The sequence below is a fragment of the Sebastes fasciatus genome, chromosome 11, assembly GCF_043250625.1.
Source record: "Sebastes fasciatus isolate fSebFas1 chromosome 11, fSebFas1.pri, whole genome shotgun sequence".
Lineage (NCBI taxonomy): Eukaryota > Metazoa > Chordata > Actinopteri > Perciformes > Sebastidae > Sebastes > Sebastes fasciatus.
Genome location: NC_133805.1, coordinates 12187376 through 12208611, shown reverse-complemented (window position 1 = coordinate 12208611; position 21236 = coordinate 12187376). Strand labels below are relative to the sequence as shown.

At 41.3% G+C, this 21236-nt stretch overlaps 2 protein-coding genes across 4 annotated transcripts in view; both read left to right on the top strand.

Moving 5' to 3' along the window:
• Nucleotides 1-21236, top strand: part of LOC141776868 (phosphatidylinositol 4,5-bisphosphate 3-kinase catalytic subunit alpha isoform) — a 172516-nt gene that overhangs the window by 148340 nt on the left and 2940 nt on the right. Inside the window, exons 2-21 of one of the 2 annotated variants that reach the window (XM_074650702.1) lie at nt 10817-11082; nt 13026-13444; nt 13638-13847; nt 13928-14178; nt 14547-14792; nt 15019-15104; nt 15199-15304; nt 16742-16894; nt 17396-17530; nt 17707-17831; nt 17979-18060; nt 18257-18421; nt 18544-18647; nt 19003-19174; nt 19332-19438; nt 19722-19843; nt 20220-20298; nt 20489-20659; nt 20804-20921; nt 21012-21163. In XM_074650702.1, coding sequence (XP_074506803.1) covers nt 13093-13444; nt 13638-13847; nt 13928-14178; nt 14547-14792; nt 15019-15104; nt 15199-15304; nt 16742-16894; nt 17396-17530; nt 17707-17831; nt 17979-18060; nt 18257-18421; nt 18544-18647; nt 19003-19174; nt 19332-19438; nt 19722-19843; nt 20220-20298; nt 20489-20659; nt 20804-20921; nt 21012-21163 — 2936 coding nt within the window. In that variant the 5' untranslated portion in view covers nt 10817-11082; nt 13026-13092. Of the gene's footprint in view, nt 1-10683; nt 11083-13025; nt 13445-13637; nt 13848-13927; nt 14179-14546; nt 14793-15018; nt 15105-15198; nt 15305-16741; nt 16895-17395; nt 17531-17706; nt 17832-17978; nt 18061-18256; nt 18422-18543; nt 18648-19002; nt 19175-19331; nt 19439-19721; nt 19844-20219; nt 20299-20488; nt 20660-20803; nt 20922-21011; nt 21164-21236 lie in introns of those variants that run through there. The other variant, XM_074650701.1, reaches the window with a different exon arrangement.
• On the top strand, nt 785-10126 carry kcnmb2a (potassium large conductance calcium-activated channel, subfamily M, beta member 2a). 2 transcript variants are annotated; one of them, XM_074650706.1, is made up of 6 exons: nt 785-949; nt 4746-4848; nt 5246-5368; nt 5523-5696; nt 5964-6159; nt 7182-10126. In XM_074650706.1, the coding sequence occupies exons 3-6, from the start codon at nt 5310-5312 to the stop codon at nt 7464-7466; spliced, it is 714 nt and encodes a 237-aa protein (XP_074506807.1). In that variant the 5' UTR covers nt 785-949; nt 4746-4848; nt 5246-5309; the 3' UTR covers nt 7467-10126. The 2 variants fall into 2 exon arrangements, with proteins under 2 accessions (XP_074506807.1, XP_074506806.1); XM_074650705.1 differs by lacking the exon at nt 785-949 and adding an exon at nt 3843-4471.

The window sequence follows — 21236 nt, the reverse complement described above, 5'->3', positions numbered from 1 at the left end:
TCACATTTTCTGACGACAGACCTTATACGTTGCTGGCTCTCTTGCGGTCACATATAACACCGGCCCCAGGTTTTTAAGCATTTTGTCCATTTTAGGAGGCTCCTCAAAAACTGTGTTTATTTAGTCTGGATCATATGAAAATGCGTCTGATTACTTTACCTGAAAATCTAGTACGTTTTGTAGGCAACAATAAAAAACAATGGTGATGGTGTGACTATTCGTTGACCAAACATTGAAAGAGGACAATAGCTTACATCTGCAAAATATACTTGCTCTCAGTCTTTAATGTGCATCTTTTAGAAAAAAAATGAATGGAAGAAGTCATTCATAGTACATCTACTAAGAAAGAAAGGTAAACATATAACTTTATACATTTATTACCAACAGCAAGTTATTTGTCCACACCTGCTAACACATTTTCCACATTTACACTTGTGATTTTAACAAAATAAAAGCACCACTTAAAAAAAAAAAAAATCCCCAGCATTCCATGCAACCAGTTTCTGAGGTTGCAGTGACCCCTTGTGGCAAGACACGGCTATGTTTCCTTGTCAGAGTTTGAAGCTGTGGCCTCCACGTTGTCTATTCACACACTGTACATTTGTAACATGGAAAGTCAGAGGTGTTTGAAACAACTGCTCCTGAATTCCTCTGTGGACATGCAGCCTGTAACAAACATAGCACCAGGCCCACAGTCCGGCCAATCACAGACAGTTATTTAAAGGTACAGTCGAGATTCATTGTGCTCCACCAACTCATTTTAAGCATGACGGCATTGTACGGGGAACTCATATTACTAACACAGGTATGGCAGGCATTCTGTTCACTTGGGGAAAGAGTTTAAATAAGAGGTAGCCAGCTGCCGTCCCTGGGAGAGACCATGTCGGAGAGCCACTGCTGACAGTTGTAGCCCAAAGTCTGGATTATCATAACAACACCGCAACAAGAGGTAGGATCTCACAAGATTGTACGTATTACCACTGCTGTTCAGCACACAGAAAAGCTGGGGCTTACTGTAATTTGGATGTGCAAAGTCATGAGATTATTACAGGCACCACAGAGGAACATAGAGACTGTATGTGCTCAAAGAGGATCCAGCCCACAACAGAGGGTCAACACACAGCATGTAGCTGGGAATACAAAAAGGTTTCAGACTCACACATGTGAAATGGATTCATAAGGGCTCAGATTGAGCTGCAGTGTAAAGATAGCTTTGGAAATTTCACTGCATACACCCTCTTTTTTATTGAGTGCCTAGATGAATCTTAAGTGGATAATAATGATAGGAGCATGCTGTTTTTCACTGCTGTGTTCATGGAACAACAAGACAGTAAACAAAATACTCATAAAATCAATGATGAATGGATGACTGGGTTTTGACATTGTGTACAATAATATGAACCGCATGCACTGTTCACACTGGCAGTGTGTGCACGTCAGGTTAGTGTTTCCTAACTCTGTGGGTTGCTGTGCAGTGGAGCATGTGACTTTTTTTAAACTACCAAACACTAAAGGACACCTGACTAGGAAGCAATAATCACTGGAAGGACGAGGCAAAAATACATCCAGAGATATTCTTCGTCAAAGAGCGTGTTGATAGTAGGTCAGGCCTTGAATACCACAGCGCTGTTAAAACACGCGAGGTGAAAGTAAACACCTTCTGTACTAAAGGAACATTTCCAGGATCAAAGTTGAGCCGTCAGACTTTCAGTCTCTATATATGACACACCTTAATCTCACTTTTATATGAGCTCAATAAAATCCAACGGAAATTACTAATAGTAATAAAATCATGGATAGATTATGATACAATAGGCCCCTGGGCACAGACGTGCACAGTAGCAAGACACTCGGACTGAAAGAGACACAAAACGACCATATCGTTTAGTTGTATTGTGTCTCTGTGTGTTTTTTTGGTCATTTGTTTCCCTTTGTAGTCAGTTGGTGTCTCTTTGTGTTTGTTTTGCATCTCTATGTGGTGATTCATGTTCAGTATCTTTGTAGTCAGTTTGTGTCTCTTTGTAGTTGTGTGGTGTGTCTTGTTGTGGTCATTTGTGTCTCTTTTTAAATCAGGTTGCATCTCTTTGTGGTTGTTTTGCGTCTCTTTGTAGTTGTTTGGCTTCTCTTTGTGGTCATATGTGTATCTTTGTAGTCAGCTTGCATCTCTTTGTAGTTGTGTGGTGTCTCTGTGTTCTTTTGCGTCTCTTTGAAGTCAGTTGGTGTCCCTTTGTGGTTGTTTTGCATCTCTTTGTAGTCAGTTTGTGTCTATTTGTGGTTGTTTTGCATCTATTTGTAGTTGTGTGGTGTCTCTTTATGGTCTGATTATGTCTCTTTGTAGTTGTGTGGTGTCTCTTTGTGGTCTGATTATGTCTCTTTGTAGTTGTGTGGTGTCTCTTTATGGTCATTTGTGTCTCTTTGTAGTCAGATTATGTCTCTTTGTAGTTGTGTGGCGTCTCTTTGTGGTCATTTGTGTCTCTTTGTGGTCAGTTTTCATCTCTTTGTGGTTGTTTTGCATCTCTTTGTAGTCGCTTTGTGTTGTTTCATATCACATTTCGTTGTAGTAGTTTTGCGTCTCTTTCAGTGACATTCTGCAGGTGAAGCAGAATTCAGGTGCTGCTGTTGGTTTAAAACCTGCAGCTGAACTTCAGTAATTAGTTCACACTGTAGATGAAGAGAGAGGCCCTCTGACCCTGGTAGGCCCATTCAGTGATCCATCCATGTATAAGAAAACACCTGCTCTACAGTTATGTGGGCTGCCACATGCCATTTTGGTTTATCTCTCATTTAGTCACGTTTTTCAGTCTCACAATATGGGACAGCTGGAAGAAATATGAACCAAGGACACACCCATAAAGAGTATACAGTACAGTGAGGTCGGCCGATCCTATCTGCCTCTGGCACAGGATACGTGGTTCATTAAACTGATAATAGGAAAATGTGAACAATAAGTTCCTGCTGGGGTAAGCAGTTTCACACCAGTGCATTTCCTCAGACGGTCTCCCTCCAGTCCTCCATGTGGTGACACTGCAGACTCAGTAGCTTTTTAAATAAGCCGTGAAGCAGGATGCAAATACACACAAAGTCATCTTTTCAAGTTGGTGACTTTCATTCAGAACCACTTTTTCTTCCCACCCTATGATTATGTTATTATTTCTCATTCAGTTAAAGGTTCAGTGTGTAGGACTTATTGGCATCTGGTGGTGAGGTTGCAGATTGCAACCAACTGCTCACCCCGCATTACTGCAGTTTCACAAGCATGTCAGAGAACTACGTTGGCCTTCAGGTAAATACGCAAAAAGGCTCTCTCTAGAGTCAGTGTTTGGTTTGTCTGTTCTGGGCTACTGTAGAAACATGGCGGAGCAACATAGCGGACTCCGTGAAGTGGACCCTATATAGATAAGAAGGGCTCATTCTAAGCTAACGAAAACAACAATTCTTAGTTTTACGTGATTATAAACTAATGAAAACATAGTTATGAATATTATATTCCATTTCTGATAATAGATCCCCCAAAATGTTACACACTGGCCCTTTAAGTTTTAGCCATTTCACTTCAATAATGTCAGATTTCCAGGGGTCTAACTTCAGTGGAATTTACTTTTTTATTGACTAACATGGATGAAATTTCCATTGTCCTCTGTCAATTTTGATAAATGAAGAATACAAATATTAAATAACAAAATTGCAGAAAATAAGACGATAATCTTTAATAAGACCAATCTGGAACGTTTACATTTTTAACAATTTGTTTAATGTTTTAAATTTGTTTCCTTCATTCGAAGCTACCTTGGAAGGCCCTGCAAGGTGTGTCTACATCATTAAGCACAGTGTCACTGTCCATTCCTTATGAGTTATCAGGTACGACGTCACCTGCCACTGTTAGTCCAGCCTACATGAGGACACAGCTATAAATTCACAGCTATAAATTCACTGCCTTACGAAGTTGGTACAAGGAGTAAGGCGATCTCTCTGAAAGTGTGCGCTTCCATGTTTAGCTGAAATCGATACAGTTATGTGTGGAACTTGAGGCACTCGAGTGGCAATGTTTCAGTGTGCTTTTACAGAGGAGAACAACTGTAAAGTTGTAAGACACATCATAAAACTCATGTAAGTGTGACCCTTCGTTGCATGCGGAATCATGTTTCAGGGAACAATCATGGTTTCCTTCAGATTCCCTTTGTCACACCGGGGTCGTCTCTCAGCAACATTTCCCCTAAGCAGCTGGGAATGTGATACAATGAGGAAATTACTCATCTAAGAGGAACTCGTTGGCTTGTTTTCTGACTAGTCTGCTCCTTGCACTCCGGCAAGGTTGATATACTCCACAAAATGAACACAACGTGCTTATTGTACTCACATGTTAGAGGACTGGATGGTGGCCTTCTGTATCCATGCTGTGTTGATTATTCTGCTTCTGAAGGGGAGTCAATAAACAATAGGAGTTGATGGTTGATTCCTACTTGATTGATAGGTAAGTCATTACGGAGCACTCTTCTGATATACGAGCAAACGACCACACATAATTAATAATGTGGCCATGTAAATACATTTAACCTATAGTGTGTTTTTAAATAAATGCCTGGCAATCTCCAGAGTGGGTTTGCATCGACCCTCACCTTAACGCTAACCCAGCACAAATAACTCACAACGTCTCACTTGCCCATACATTTGCATCTGAATCAAGGCTAATGTTATTTATTGGTCCAAAGCTGTACTGAATTCTGTGTTTTGTGCAAATGGTATAGGACCGGCAGAGAGCGAGAGGAGGTACATGCAAGGTGTTGTTGTTGTGCCAAGAGCGGACCCAATGACTTTGTGTTGACAGCAGAAGTGTTCAGGATACAGCAGGTAGGTTTTTCATCAGCATTAACACCTTTCATCTGTGGCAATCTGTCATCTTGTTTGTCCTTTGTGGCGTTTCTTTGTGCTCAAAATGAGATGTTTACCTGGTGGAGACCACTATATCAGAGGTGCTTCCTGTCCCAACCCTACATAACACTCTGATAACCAGCAAGTGCTGTTTGCAACAGGAGAGGCATATACTTAATAGTTTTTTTGTACAAAACTAGTAGTGAGTTTGACAGCAACTATGCACCAAAGGTAGAGTATGATTTGCTGTCTTGCATGTTTGCTTTGTCACCGGTGACCTTGGGATTTCTGTTGTGTTTATGATCCTGGTAGTGAAAGTGTCTGTAGTGCTTCCAGACAGCTAAAGCATGGTCAACAAACTGCCTGTAATTCACAGGTCCTTTCAGCAATCCTTCCGTTCTGCCTCAGCGAGCAAAGGAGGGCGTGGATCATCAGGAAAGATGTTTTTTGTGGCGGGGGCCAAAAAATCAGCAGCGGCGGGCAGAGGAAATGAAAGGAGGTAACAGGTTCATGCCAATTCAGGCTTCAAAATTGACTTAAATTGCAAAGGGGAAATGGGGACATCCATGGCCCGGGGAGAAACTCTTACCTATCATAATATTTGAGCTTAAAAAAATATATATATAATAATGTCTCCTCATTTTCCTCATCAGTAGGTCAATCTACCAGAAATTTCGTGATGTAGATTTACTGGACAAGAAGCAGACGGTGACAGCTCGGAAGCCCGGTGAGGATCGGGCCATTTTTCTGGGACTCGGGATGATCCTCTCCTCAGTCGTGATGTACTTTGTCCTGGGGGTCACTATATTACGCTCCTATGCAGAAAGGTACTGGGCCTGTTGTTTGAATTGTCTTTTTTTTAACACCCTATAAAGGAGTTAACTAACTACTTCTGTAAGAAACATGTTTTATTCATCAGGTATGCTTGTTGACAAACTGCTTTCAGTGCTCTCTCAACCTGAAAATTACAAAAATGAATACTTCAGGAACAAGACGATTTCATACCATGAGATCCCTGAAATGTTTTCTGCTTTTTTGTCGTCGTCGTTGTTGTTGTTGCATTAAATTGGATCTTCATTTAAATGCCAACCCAGTGTGTGGACAGAGGAAGGTGTGTGTATCGTGCTCAACTCCACGGTCACAGCAGACGTAAACTGCTCCTACAGCTGTGGGTCAGAGTGCTGGAGAGTCTCCAAATACCCCTGTCTGCAGGTCTACGTGAGCGTCAATAACACGGGCCGTGTCAGCCGTTTATCTCACAACGAGGAGACCCAGGACACCAGCTCTGAAGTGAGTACAGCGCCAGAGGGGAAAACACAGTTACTGAACCGTTTCAAATGTTGACAACGGCTGTCAGATGTTGGCCTGATTGTAGACTTACTCTGCTCCAGATTCAGAAAGTGTTAGTCGATAGGATTTTTCCTGGTCAAGCTGAAAGGCAGCCGATTAGGCTGCTGTCAGGCTATTAAATGTGCGTTATCGGTCGCTATAAGCACCATAGATGTGGGTCAATAGGGGTCTTCTACACTCAGTATTAGGTTTTATCATCTATTCGCATGGAAAATCACCAAAAGAAGGTATAAAAGAAGATGAAAGCGACCTCTAGCAACCGTAGTGTATATATGACAAGAGCAGGAGCGGAAGCCAGGCCCTGGAGTATCAAGTCCCCAGGAAGTGCGCCGAGCTTTGAAGCAAATTTTTGTTGTGGCCAAACGGTGGAATAACAAATTCCGTGTCCGTCACATGATGCCATTGGGCCCAAAAATACTTTTGGGAAAGAAACCTCTGTAACTCAGCGGATAATCTTTTTTTAGGTAAATCAACTTCCCAGTATGAACACTTGAATAACCCTTAGTTAAATCATTAGGTCCTAAAAGTTTTAAAATGCACTAATAGCCAAATCCAGAGTTATTTTCCTTCCTCCGTTCATGTGAATGAGACCCAGACCGAGGCTGGGAGGCGGAGTTAAAGGAAACGTTACTGCGCCTGCTCTATGGGCCAAATGGATGCAAACGCGATCTTTTTCCCTATACTTATCCAAGTGTTTTTGTTGCCTAAACCTAAAGAAGCCTTTTTGTTTGTGTTCAAAACGTAATGTTTCATTCAGTTTTACGTGTTATAACGTGTTGCTACCACCGACCGATGACACCTATTTAATGGCCTGATAACAGTCGAATAGGGTTTAACATGACACGTGAAGGTGATGTATTCAATATTGTGAATTAAAAGAAGATTAGCAGCCATCACCATAACAAAGACCAACTGATCGCCCTCTAGATAACCTCAGTTTCCTTCAATCCATGTCCTTGCAGTGTTTCTACGTACCCAGGTGCCAGAAGGACAGCGCGGCCATGCACGTCATGATCATGAACATCTCCGAGCGTCTGAAGGCGAACCAGCAGGTCCCCTGCTACTACGACCCCAGCGAGCAGCAGGAGACCGTCCTCCTGACGCGCCTGTACGACCACAGCGTCGTCTTCCACACGCTTATGTGGCCCTCCTGCGTGTTCACGGGAGGGGCCCTCATCATCATGATGGTGAAGCTCACGCAGTACCTCTCCAGACTGTCCGAAGAGATAGGGAAGATCAAGAGGTGAAATATACACGCAAGCAGCTGTCAAAGCGTATGGCGGTTTGGTGATGGATAAAATGACATGAGAGAGATTGTTTTAAACCAAATGACCTTGCTGTGACCTCGTGCAAACTTTCCTCTCCGGCTGACGCATTTGGAACAGCTGACTTTCTCTCCGGATCGAGGATGTGACTGTTTATAAAAGCGAACTGAATGTTCCGAGGCGGAAACTGTTAGACATGCAACTGGCTGTTATGCGGGGGAAAACTGTGACTGGATTATGCATGGTGTTAAAGCATTGTAAAATGTTTTATGGGCACGTGTTTACAAGAATTTGTTACACTTGTAGTCATAAATATGAGACATTATGAGCATGTGCTTGCTATATCACATATGATACACATGACGACACCAACCATCAATTGACGGGAAAAAAACACTGCTGTCTGTCTAAAAATGTCCTTGTTAATGTTGAGGAACAACTTTGAGAACTTCCTCAAACTTTCCTATATTTGGATGAGACTGTTTTCTGAGACAATACAATGTCCTCATTTGTTATCCGCTCTCTCTGGGACCAAATTATATGTGTAGGTCTCTCATAATGAAAGGTCTTCTATGAATGAACATAAGGTGTTCATAACCAAACGTGATTTTTTTGTCGGTCATGATGTTGGAAATACTATTCAGGAATTAAGCTCACCAAAGCACAATGAATATATAAAGGCCTAAAACACTTTGCACATTCTTTGAAAAACCAAAGTTATTGAGACATTATTACACAATGTAATAAGGCTTGCCCAGGCTCACCAAACAAAGCTAAAAAAAAAAAAAATTCCATGGTCACAAGTTCACTCTTCAACACAACAACTACTGCATCCACCTCCAGGTTATCTCATGAAACAAATGACATGGTGATTTTTTGCAGTGGCGCCGTAGGCTACTAAGCGATATGATTCTTTGTGGTTACACATTGTGGTCCTGCAGCAGAAATAAAAGGTCATCTCCCAAGGATATTTGTGTACTAGAAAGCACACAGAGAGCTTCTGCCAAGACTGCATAATGTTCTTACATTTGTTTGCTTATTTTGAAGATAGAAAATGGTTCAAAAAGTTTTCTTCTTCATAGGGGTGTAAGTTGATATCGAGTATCGCGATACTACGTTTTGTGATACTGTATCGATTCTCAAAAACACAGTATTGATTTATAATTAATAGTTTACATGCAAAGATTAATTCAGTCAATACTTTATTTCATTTGCAAAGAGATGCACCCTCTCAAAGTAGTGCTATGACGTTGGATGTTACAGGGACTGTGATAAATGAAAAAGCAGGTGATTACACTTTTTTACTGAGATTTTATGCATATGAAGGTGTGTTCTCTGCAGTTTTCTTAAAATTAGATTTAAGAAATTGCAATATATCATCTTGCTTACAGTATCGTACGACGGAGTATCAGGGCCACATTGAGGAAAAAAAAAATAATCTGAAATTTTGAGAATAAAGTCGTAATATTATGAGAATAAAGTCATAAATTTACGAGAGAAAAAAAGTTGTATTATGAGAATAAAGTCATAAGTTTAAGAGAAAGAAATCATTCTCGTAATATTATGACTTTTTTCTCGTAATGTTATGACATTATTTTCGTAATATTACGACTTTTTTCTCATAGTCATGACTTTATTCTCGTATTATTACGACTTTTTTCTTGTAAAGTTATGACTTTATTCTCGTAATATTACGACTTTTTTCTCGTAAAGTTATGACCTTATTCTCGTAATATTACAACTTATTTTTCTTGAAATAGTATGACTTTATTCTCATTAAATTCCGACTTTTTTCTCATAACATTATGACTTTATTCGTATTGTATTGCCAAATTCTTGCGAATACACAGCGCTACTTCTTCATCAAAACACACATAGGACCTGCTGCTGATTGGCTGATGGTGGCCATGTTTTTGGAGAATATCCCTGTCATATGACTGTTTGTACAAGGATATGAAAAATTAAAGGTCCCATATTGTAAAAAGTAAGATTTCCATGTCTTTTATATTATAAAGCAGATTTAAGTGCTTTATAAATCCTGTGAAAGTATCGAAGCGCTCAATATACAGAGAAATACACACAGTCCGTATTCAGAAATTACGAGTTTGAAACAAGCCGTTAGGATTTCTGTCCATTTGTGATGTCACAAATATACAATATTTAGACCATTACAAGGTTTTAAACGTAAACATTCTAAATGTGTCCCAGTTTATTCTGGTTGCAGTGTATGTAAATAACATCAGCTGACAGGATGTAAACATGGACCCAAACTGTTGCCAGGCAACACAACTCTGTTGCAATTCCGTTGAAATGCACTAAAACGGACCATTTCAGACAGAGAGTGAATACTGGTATATTCAAGGAGACAGTATGAGGAAAATAAAGTTTTTTTTTTAACATTACAGCATGTAAACATGTTCAAATAGAAACACAAAATACAAGTACGAACCTGAAGATGAGCACGATATGGGACCTTTAAAGTTCATGTTGCTATAATGACTCATTCCTCTAACTATAACGTCCAGTATATATATACATACACATACATATAAATACATACACATAGAAATACACACAGTCCGTATTCAGAAATTGCAAGTTTGAAACAAGCCGTTAGGATTTCTGTCCATTTGTGATGTCACAAATATACAATATTTAGACCATTACAGGGTTTTAAAAGTAAACATTCTAAATGTGTCCCAGTTTATTTCCGGTTGCAGTGTATGTAAATAACATCAGCTGACAGGATGTAAACATAGACCCAAACTGTTGCCAGGCAACACAACTCTGTTGCAATTCCGTTGAAATGCACTAAAACGGACCATTTCAGACAGAGAGTGAATACTGGTATATTCAAGCAGACAGTATGAGGAAAATATATATTTTTTTTAACATTACAGCATGTAAACATGTTCAAATAGAAACACAAAATACAAGTATGAACCTGAAAATGAGCACGATATGGGACCTTTGAAGTTGCTATAATGACTCATTCCTCTAACTATAACGTCCAGTATATATATACATACACATACATATAAATACATACACATAGAAATAGAAGAAGAAAAAAATAATAATAAAAAGTAATAATGATAATAATGAATAAATAAATAAAATAAAAGTCTCTTCCCAATGACAGACAGACTGCTTCTCTCCAGCAGCTGAACTCACTCAGTGTGTGTGAGATTGTGTGGGAGGGCGGTCCATCCATCCATCCATCCATGATGATGATGATGATGATGATGAGCCTGCTAGCAGCCTTTAGAGCAGGCTAGCTAGGAGTGGAGAGCTAGCTATCAAACAACTGTGCAGTTTATTTCTCAGGACAGACAGCACGATGAAGATCATCATGAAGTACAACAGACTGATTCCTCTGCAGCTTATTGACAACATCACCGGGAGCTAGAGGGTTGTCTTCTCTCCAGCACCTCGGGGGGTCTGTCCCCGACCCGGCAGTGTCTCATTGTTTGGATGGACTAGTAGCAGCCGCTGCTTGAGACTCCGGCTCGGATGGGATTTCCTCAGCTAGCCGATGCTAACGAGAATGCTAGCAGACTAGCTCATTGGCTAACCAGTTGTTAGCTCTCTGACTCAGGTAGCTTTATCTATTCTGTTGTTGTCGTGTTTTGTTGTGTGTGATCGCTTTAACTCTTAATCAAAGCAGCTACACAGAAACTCACTTGTGTAATGTATTGTAGTGATGTCAGACTGACAGTAGCTTTATGCAGCAGGCGAGGTTTTAATGTTGTAGATGACATTGATCTGCTTGGAGAACTTGGCTAGCATGCTAGTTAGCTAGCTAGCATGCTAAGTGCTGCTTGGTGAGTTAGGTGTTGTTTCTGAAGATAGCTAGCTAGCATCAGAAACAACAATTAGAATAAGAAGTTATATTACAATTATGAAAGGAAATAATTTGTACAAAGGCATGTTAATAACATATACATTAAGAACATAATATGTTCAGACAGAGCTATAAAAAAACATCTTTCATTTTGGTATTAAAATGCTAACTCAAAGAGGGCAGCAATGAAAGAACTACAAACAATCATGTAAACAAACATGTTTATCTAACAAGTGTGGCTGCTAAGTTATAAGTTAGCTTTAAGCCTGGGCTTGACAGTAGTTTGTGTTGTGCTGCTGCTTTGGTGAGTTAGGTGTTGTTTCTTAAGCCAGCTGTGCACAATAATGCTTGTTGTAACTTAAGCATTGCTTCATAGTGACAGCATGTAAACATGATAAATATTCTGGGGTCACACCAATTTGCATTTTTTAAAAAATAAAATTAGCATAAAATGTGAAAGCCTGTAGTACCACTGTATATTAGTATAATGTTTTTGAGCTGATCATACTGCACATAACTATTATGCAAAGTTACTTTCCTTCAGTTTGACAGAGGAGTGGTATAGCAACACATTAATAACAACTTAGCAGGCTGATCACTATTATAACGTTAGCAGGTAACCTAACATTAGCACGATGTGTCATCACAATCAGAGCTATAAAAAAACAACTTTCACTTTGGTGTTAAAATGATAACTCCAAGAGGGCAGCAATGAACCGATAAATGCTCAGTGATGATGTCGAATGAAAGAACTACAAAAATCATGTAAACAAACATTGTTAGCTAACAGGCCTTTTACCCACAAGCTAGTAAAGTATATTATAAAGTAAAGGTAGCTAGTTAGCTAAAGAGACAACACCTAACTCACCAAGCAGCAGCAGCACAACACAAACTCCTATCAAGCCCAGGCTTAAAGCTAACTTATAACTTAGCAGCACACTTTACTAGCGTGTAGGTAAAAGGCTTGTTATTAGCTAAACATGTTTGTTTACATGGTTGTTTGTAGTTCTTTCATTCGACATCACTGGGCATTTCTAGGTTCATTGCTGCCCTATTTGAGTTAGCATTTTAATACCAACTCCAACCAAAGTGAAAGTTGTTTTTTTTATAGCTCTGTCTGCCTCTGATTGTGATGACACATCATGCTAATGTTAGGTTACCTGCTAACGTTATAATAGTAATCAGCCTGCTAAGTTGTTATTAATGTGTTGCTTTACCACTCCTCTGTCAAACTGAAGGAAAGTAACTTTGCATAATGGTTATGTGCAGTATAACCATCAGCTCAAAAACACTATACTATATATAAGAAATACTTTGTACAAGGCATATTAAGAACATATACATTAAGAATATTTTCTTAATGTATATGTTCTTAATATGCCTTGTACAAAGTATTTCCTTTTATTATTGTAATATAAGTTATTATTTTAATGGAGCTTCCCAGCAAAAAACATTTCACACGATTGTACCTGTATAACCGACAATAAACATCTTGAATCTTGAATCTTCTAATATACAGTGGTACTACAGGCATTTTATGCATTACTGAATTTTATACCATTTTTGGCAAATTGGGGTAACCAATAAATATTTACATGCTGTCACTATGCAGCTCTAACATTGCTTAAGATACCACAAGCATTATCGTGCACAGGTCAGTGATTCTTATATAACTCTTGTTTTCTTCTTTCTCACAGTTGGTTGACATCGCACATCTGATAATTACCGGGTCCTTAAAAATAGCCCATATCTGTTGGCACGACCATGCCTCCAAGGCCCTCCTCAGGAGAACTATGGGGGATGCACTTGATGCCCCCCAGCATCCTGGTGGACTGCCTTCTGCCAAATGGCATGATCCTCACGTTGGAGTGCCTCCGGGAGGCCACGCTGATCACAGTCAAGCATGAGCTTTTCAAAGAGGCCAGGAAGTACCCTCTTTACCATCTGCTGCAGGAGGAGAGCTCCTACATCTTCGTCAGCGTCACCCAGGAGGCGGAGCGGGAGGAGTTCTACGACGAGACCAGGAGGTTGTGCGATCTTAGGCTCTTCCAGGCCTTCCTCAAAGTCATCGAGCCAGTAGGCAACAGAGAAGAGAAAATTCTCAACAGGGAGATAGGTATGGTTCATGAATTATTACACAACACCCTACTGTAACAACCGTTGGCCTTGGCTATACCATTACCCTCAGTGAGAAGGATCAACATAATACTGTTGGCTTTAACTGGTCACATATACTGTATTATTCAAAGGCTCACATTTCACATGAAAAATGCAAAAGCTTTTTTTGAGGACTCATTTTTTTCTTTCAGGTTTTGCTATTGGAATGCCCATATGCGAGTTTGATTTGGTGAAAGACTCAGAAGTGCAGGACTTCAGAAGGAACATTTTAAATGTTTGCAAAGAGGCTGTGGACCTCAGAGACAGTAACGGACCCATCAGCAGAGCTTTGTACGTGTATCCTCCCAATGTAGAATCATGCCCAGAACTTCCCAGGCACATCTATAACAAGCTAGATAAAGGTAAGACATTTTAGTCTAACATTCACGGTTTTGCACCTTCTCTGTGTCTCCAATTTGATCTTTTATTCTCTTTCCCTCAGGTCAAATCATTGTGGTCATATGGGTCATCGTGTCACCCAGCAACGACAAGCAGAAGTATACCCTGAAGATCAACCACGACTACGTGCCGGAGCAGGTGATCGCCGAAGCCATCCGTAAGAAGACGCGCAGCATGCTGCTCTCCCAGGAGCAGCTAAAGATGTGTGTGCAGGAGTATCAGGGAAAGTACATCCTCAAAGTCTGCGGCTGTGACGAGTACTTACTGGAGAAATACCCTCTGAGTCAGTACAAGGTAATCTAATTTAATCTAAACGCGTGCTGCGTCTGATGCTATTGTACTTAGAGGGTGGAGAGATCCACTTCACATCACATTATCATCCAACACAAATGTGCTTGGCATTTATGACATGAAATGGAATTTATGAGCTGCCTGTAAAATGTGCTGATGCCAGAGTAGACCGTCTATATCACGGTATATAAGCACAAAGCACTGAATGTTCTCCAGTTACTGCTGAGTTGTGCCTGTAAAAATCCAATAATTCACATGTTGATAAACCTCAAACTTGTATAGATGGCTTCAAAATGTCAAACAGGCTTGAATAGCTTCAAAATGTCACAATTGTGGCTGCTTCAAAATGTCACTTTGTGCGTCCTTGACAGTATGTGCGCAGCTGTATCATGCTGGGACGGATGCCCAACTTGATGCTAATGGCAAAAGACAGCCTGTATTCCCAGCTGCCCATGGACAACTTCACCATGCCGTCGTACGCGAGGCGAATATCCACAGCTACGCCCTACATGAACGGGGAAACAGCCACCAAGTCTCTCTGGACCATCAACGGAACGCTGCGGATCAGGATACTGTGCGCCACTTACGTCAATGTCAACATCAGAGACATTGACAAGGTACGCCGGTGTGGTGCTCTGACTGCTCCTTCTTGTTTTATTTATAGCTTCTCTGCTTTGTTCTGCTTTGACAAAAATAAATTCTGACTGTAATCTCACATCTCCGGCACCTTGGAGGTTTTTAGAAGATAGTTCACACAGTGTTCTTCACTTCATGCAGTCAGAAATGCTGTGAAAGATCTCGATGGATTAGTATGTGAAACCGTTGTTCCTGTGGCTGCTCTAGATCTACGTCAGGACCGGGATATACCACGGTGGAGAGCAGTTGTGTGACAACGTCAACACCCAGCGCGTGCCCTGCTCGAACCCCAGGTGGCACACAGTGCAGAATACTCTTGGATTTCACTCAGCTTTGAGACAGCAATGTGATTGATTATGTTAACGGTGCATTCCCTGTTTATTCCAGGTGGAACGAGTGGCTGAACTACGACATGTACATTCCAGACATCCCCCGCGCCGCCCGACTCTGCCTCTCTATCTGCTCGGTCAAAGGAAGGAAGGGAGCTAAAGAGGTTAGCAATGAAATGCTACATTAATCTTATAATGAGCTTTGGTTGATTTGAAAACATCGTGGTTACTGGTGGTAACAACAAATGTGTTTTAATACTACAGCAAACACTCCTTGAGCAGCTACTCTGTAAGAAATATATCAAACGAGCAACTGGTGTATATGCTTGCAGCCAAACAAACAAGCATTTTTGTAATGAAAGAAATCAGTAATTGGCCTTTTTCAATCTTGCCATGAGCAACTGTGATCTGATTTCATGATGCTCACGGCACAAGTAGTTTTCCACAACAGCAGGGCAGAGGGAAAGGAGTTCTTCATCTAACAGCTCATTGTGGCTGCTCTCTCTTGTTTCATTACTTTCTGCAATACATACAATAGATCAAAGTACCCTCAAAATGACCATGTCATGTTTTGTTGTTGCATTTTTCATGGATAATAACCTCATTGCGTTTCCTGTGTCTGCTTAACAACAAAAGCCACTCTGAGTTTCACCAGTTGAACACTGTTATGTGAAGCAGCAGGAGTAGGAAATATAGCAGTAACTTAAAGGTGCAGTGAGTAGGACCTGGCGGCATCTAGGGGTGAGGTGGCAGATTGCAACCAACTGAAACTTCTCCCATGTGCCAGGCGTGTAAAAGCAAACGTGAATGACCATATCTAGAGTCAGTGTTTGGTTTGTCCGTTCCAGGCTACTGTAGAAACATGGCGGCTGGGTCCGTGAAGAGGACCCGCTCCCTATGTAGACATAAATGGCTCATTCTAACAAAAACACCACAATTCTTTGTTTCAGGTGATTATACACTAAAGAAAACACACTAATTATATTATATTCCATTTCTGCCAATATATCCTCCTAAATGTTTCACACTGTTCCTTTAATGCAGCTCTGACTCGGCAGTGGGAGAGTCAGTAAACAGTGAGGTTGATATCAATGAGATAAAACAGTAACACTGGATTATATACAGTACATACATCGTTTCCCTGTGAACCCGTCGTGCATAGGTAGGCAATTTGAGTCAATGAAAACAACTGTATAGAGAGCTAATATAGAATGTAAATACATTGAATGGCTATAAAAAAAAAATGCAGACCATAAAGAAATATCAGAAACAGTGTTTGATTTCATGAAAACCTTAATCAAATTGTTATTCAAATCTATTCTTGTTCGATTCTTATTCGAATCAAAGCGGTTAACAAAGGGTTAATGCTAGAATGGATGGTCCAGAGGGTTTAGGATAGCCTATTGGTCAGGGGATAGGAAGGCAAGCGTCCCTCCGGCCCATCCGTTCTATCATAAACCTTAACAAAGTCGGTTAATGCAAGGCATGGGAAATAAACAACCTCCCCTGCGCTCTGCGCTGCACCTGGCTGTTCCATAGCCCCGAGCTGTTGCCGCTCTAATCATTTTCATATGCATCATCTTATTGGTATTTTCCTACAGGAGCACTGTCCTCTGGCCTGGGGCAACATCAACCTGTTTGACTACACCCACACACTAGTAGCAGGGAAGATGGCTCTCAACCTCTGGCCTGTCCCACACGGCATGGAGGACCTGCTCAACCCTATCGGCGTCACGGGCTCTAACCCCAACAAGGTGAGCAGCAAATGTCAACATTATGAACATAATGCTCGCTCATTCACTGTTTGTGCTTCCAGTAGTGTCTCATCTTTCTTTAGAGAGCGGGTTTGATGGACAGGTGTCAAATGCGAACAGACATTGTTCTCATTTGGAAGAAAATGAAAAGAAAATATGTTGTTATGTCAATTATAATATTTAAAGTAAACAAGATTTCTTCGGTACATGGAGCAGCATTTTGAAACACTAAGAGGATAGAATAACATGGCATAATCTTAAAACATAATCTTTTTCAAAGCTTTTCGAATATCTGTTATTTCCGTGTCTGCGACCTCTGAGCCTCGTGACCCAGTTTTAATCGAGCCGGTGACGACCTGTAGTGTTTCAGAGCCGGATTTAAGCCGCCTCGATTTAATCAACCAAGCCTCTTATCCCACTTAATTAAACACTCATTGACACACAGGCTCCTTTCTTTGATTAACACCTTTCTCCTTCCACTTCTACTTTCTAAACCTGCAGGAAACCCCATGTCTGGAGCTGGAGTTTGACCATTTCAGCTGCCCCGTCAAGTACCCCGAAATGACCATCATTGAGGACCACGCAAACTGGAACATATCCAGAGAGCTTGGCTTTAATTACTGCCACACTGGTTTGGTAAGATAACAAACATTTTTGTTTTTTTATTATGTGGTTTGTTTCCTTTTTTTAACATTGTAGTTCACTCACACCACAGACAGTAACTTAATATCACCTTTCCATTCACATACTAAGTTTCATGTGACACAATACACAGTTTATTTCATTAGACTGTGTGTTACATGGTGTCATAGAGTAACAGATTGGCGCGTGACAACCCCCTGACCGACACCGACAACGAGCAGCTGCGCCAGGTGTGCAACAGAGACCCGTTGTCTGAAATCACTGAGCAGGAGAAAGACTTTGTATGGAGGCACAGGTAACGTGTGTGTGCTTGTATACCATTATATGGGGTTTCTGAGGGGACGAAACAATTACATTTTACACAATGTGTACTGTCATGTTGGGGCTGATCTGTATGTCATTAAAGTTCTAACTAATGTATTCTCTCCCCAAACTGTTTTAGACAAGACTGCGTCAACATGCCAGAGATCCTTCCCAAGATCCTCCTGGCTGTGAAATGGAACTCCAGAGATGAGATTGCACAGGTAAGCTCAGGTTTCTACAGCTGACACGCCTTTATTTTGAAGGACAAATAGATGTGGGCCTGACGTAGTTGTTATACTAATGCAACTCAGCTGATATTTACACACTAACACACTGCCCCATGTATTGTAGGTTTGTTTAAAATGCTAAAAAATATATATATCTGAAGTCAGTGTATGTTTTTTTTTTCTATTTCAGATGTATTGCCTCCTGAAGGACTGGCCCGCTATCAAGCCAGAGCAAGCTATGGAGCTGCTAGATTGCAACTTTCCTGATCCCATGATCAGAGAGTTTGCGGTAAAGTGCCTTGAGAAATACCTAACTGACGACAAACTCTCACAGTACCTCATTCAACTGGTTCAGGTGTGTTGCATCCTCGTCTCGCTTTAAATAAATATACTTTAATTAAAGGTTGATGCTTCAGTTTTGATATACTGTAGTAGTGTTTTTTTATGGTATTTTTTTCCTATGTTTTCTGTGCCCAGGTTCTAAAGTATGAGCAGTACCTTGATAATCCACTTGCACGCTTCCTGTTGAAAAAGGCATTAACCAATCAGAGGATAGGACATTTCTTCTTCTGGCATTTAAAGTGAGTTAATTTAAGAAGGTCTTCTTTCAAGATTTTGGTGCCGTTTGTATGTGATTTGAAAGATTAAACTGATGTTTGAATGTCACTGGGAAACTTTGCTGATTTTCACGCTCACACGCCGGCAAACTCCGCCGGATGACGTGAAGCCGGACATCGTTCATTTGCTCTAAGCACCCACATTGTAACGATACAAGCTGGTTGAAAATCGACAGACTGCCTGGTCCCCAATAACGTTGAATTCAAAGATTTGTGAAAACAGCTGATGTGATGTGTGTGTGTGTGTATTTATATGGAGGCGGGACACATTTCCCATCAGGACACAAACAACCTCTTCTTCTTGCCTACTTGTGTGTAGGTCAGAGATGCACAACAAGACGGTGAGCCAGCGGTTCGGCCTGCTCCTGGAGTCGTACTGCCGGGCCTGCGGCATGTATCTCAAGCACCTGAGCCGACAGGTGGAGGCCATGGAGAAGCTCATCAATCTCACCGACCTCCTCAAACAGGAGAAAAAAGATGAGGCGCAGAAGGTAATCCGACAGCCGGCAGCTGTTTATTGTGATCCTCTGAATCGTCGAGTTTAATCTTGACGACATCTGGACCAATAATCAGGCCAGTAGAGTGACTCGCCAGCTGTCTTAAACGAGTGTTTTATTAACTCACGAGTCGGTTTCTCTCCCTTTTAAGGTTCAAATGAAGTTTCTGGTGGAGCAGATGAGGAGGCCCGATTACATGGACGCCCTGCAGAACTTCACCTCCCCACTGAATCCAGCACATCAGCTGGGAAACCTCCGGTAACATCAGCACTCTCTCATCTAACTCTGAAAAATGGCTGGCATTTAATATTAATATTTCCTCTGCAGGTGTTGCTTTTCAAGGCTTGAAATATTATGTAATAAAATGCTAGTGTTTTGTGTGTGGATAAAGACTATTTAGAGACATAATGAACTCTGTGTTCTTACAGTAAACCCAGTCCACATGACTCAGCTGGGATGAACTAATGTATTTTTTTGAGTCACGACTCAGTGAGCACAGTTTACATTTCCTCTTCAAACATATTCCCTGTCTCCGTTTCAGCCTGGAGGAATGCAGGATGATGTCATCAGCCAAGCGACCTCTCTGGCTTAACTGGGAAAACCCAGATATGATGTCAGAGCTGCTCTTCCAGAACAACGAAATCATCTTCAAAAATGGAGACGGTGAGTTTTGAGACTCTGCGTTTTCCCCCCTTCTTCTTGTATCTCTCTTGCTGCCTCTATCTCCGTGCCTCTGTGTATCAGCACACACACACACACACACACAGCTCTTGCTGAGCATGCATCATAATTCAGTCGTAGCCTGCAGGGCATATCATGGCACACAAACACCACCTCATAACATGTTTCTTTGCACACAATTCAGAAAGAACAGTTGAAATCAAACTTTAGCGCTGCTGCTCGAGCGTTTTGCTGCACCGTCAGTGACCAAACTGACTCAGACAGCTCTGCTCCATAACACATTGCGCAGTTGATCAAAGAGCAGCTAATATTCACCTCACTGTCATCCACCTCCTTGTCTCTCTCTGTGCCTCCGCAGATCTGAGGCAGGACATGCTGACGCTGCAGATCATTAGGATAATGGAGAACATCTGGCAGAACCAAGGCCTTGATCTCAGGTAGGCTCCTCGCTTCGCCATGACAGCAGGGATGCAGGTGCACATTAACAGGCGCTGGATACTTTCATGTTCTGCGCTCGGTACCTGAATGCAGATTAGCGGCAAGCCACCTCAAGTCATTTAATATGAAGTCCGTCACCGGCGCTGCCCTAATTATTTCCCTTTGTGTTCCTCGTCCTTCCTCTCCCAGGATGCTGCCGTACGGTTGTCTGTCAATCGGCGACTGCGTGGGTTTGATCGAGGTGGTGAGGAACTCTCACACCATCATGCAGATCCAGTGTAAAGGAGGCCTAAAGGGGGCACTGCAGTTCAACAGCCACACGCTGCATCAGTGGCTCAAGGATAAGAACAAGGGAGAGATGTGAGTGGCAAAAAAAACAGGGATTTATACAGCTTTTCTAGTCTTCTGTGGGGTGTAGAGGGGGTCTTAGTGAGAATATAAAGACTAAGTGTTTAAAAATCCTCTCCGAGACTAAAGCATTTTCCATTTTCTTTGACTTCTTAGGTATGACCAGGCCATCGATCTTTTCACGCGGTCGTGTGCCGGCTACTGTGTAGCCACATTTATCCTGGGCATAGGGGACAGACACAATAGCAACATCATGGTCAAAGATGACGGACAGGTGAAGTCTTTTTTATGCTATACATATGAATACTTTCTGTTTCTCTCTGAAACTGTCATTTAATTTCTTACTTTTCTCACGTTTTCACAGCTGTTCCACATAGACTTTGGCCATTTCCTCGACCACAAAAAGAAGAAGTTTGGGTACAAGAGAGAGCGCGTGCCCTTCGTGCTCACGCAGGACTTCTTGATCGTCATTAGCAAAGGAACTCAAGAGTGCACCAAGACAAGGGAGTTTGAAAGGTAAGGCCAGCAGTAGACATGAGTTTGTTACTTCGGGATGAAAGAACTTATAAAACATACCAGAGCCAAATGA

Bases quoted from the DNA above. Each gene is read 5' to 3' on its own strand.
- kcnmb2a (XM_074650706.1), top strand. From the start codon at position 5,310: ATGTTTTTTGTGGCGGGGGCCAAAAAATCAGCAGCGGCGGGCAGAGGA. The intron at 5,369-5,522 runs GTAACAGGTTCA...TTTCCTCATCAG, and splicing joins GGCAGAGGAAATGAAAGGAG to TAGGTCAATCTACCAGAAAT. The intron at 5,697-5,963 runs GTACTGGGCCTG...ATGCCAACCCAG, and splicing joins TTACGCTCCTATGCAGAAAG to TGTGTGGACAGAGGAAGGTG.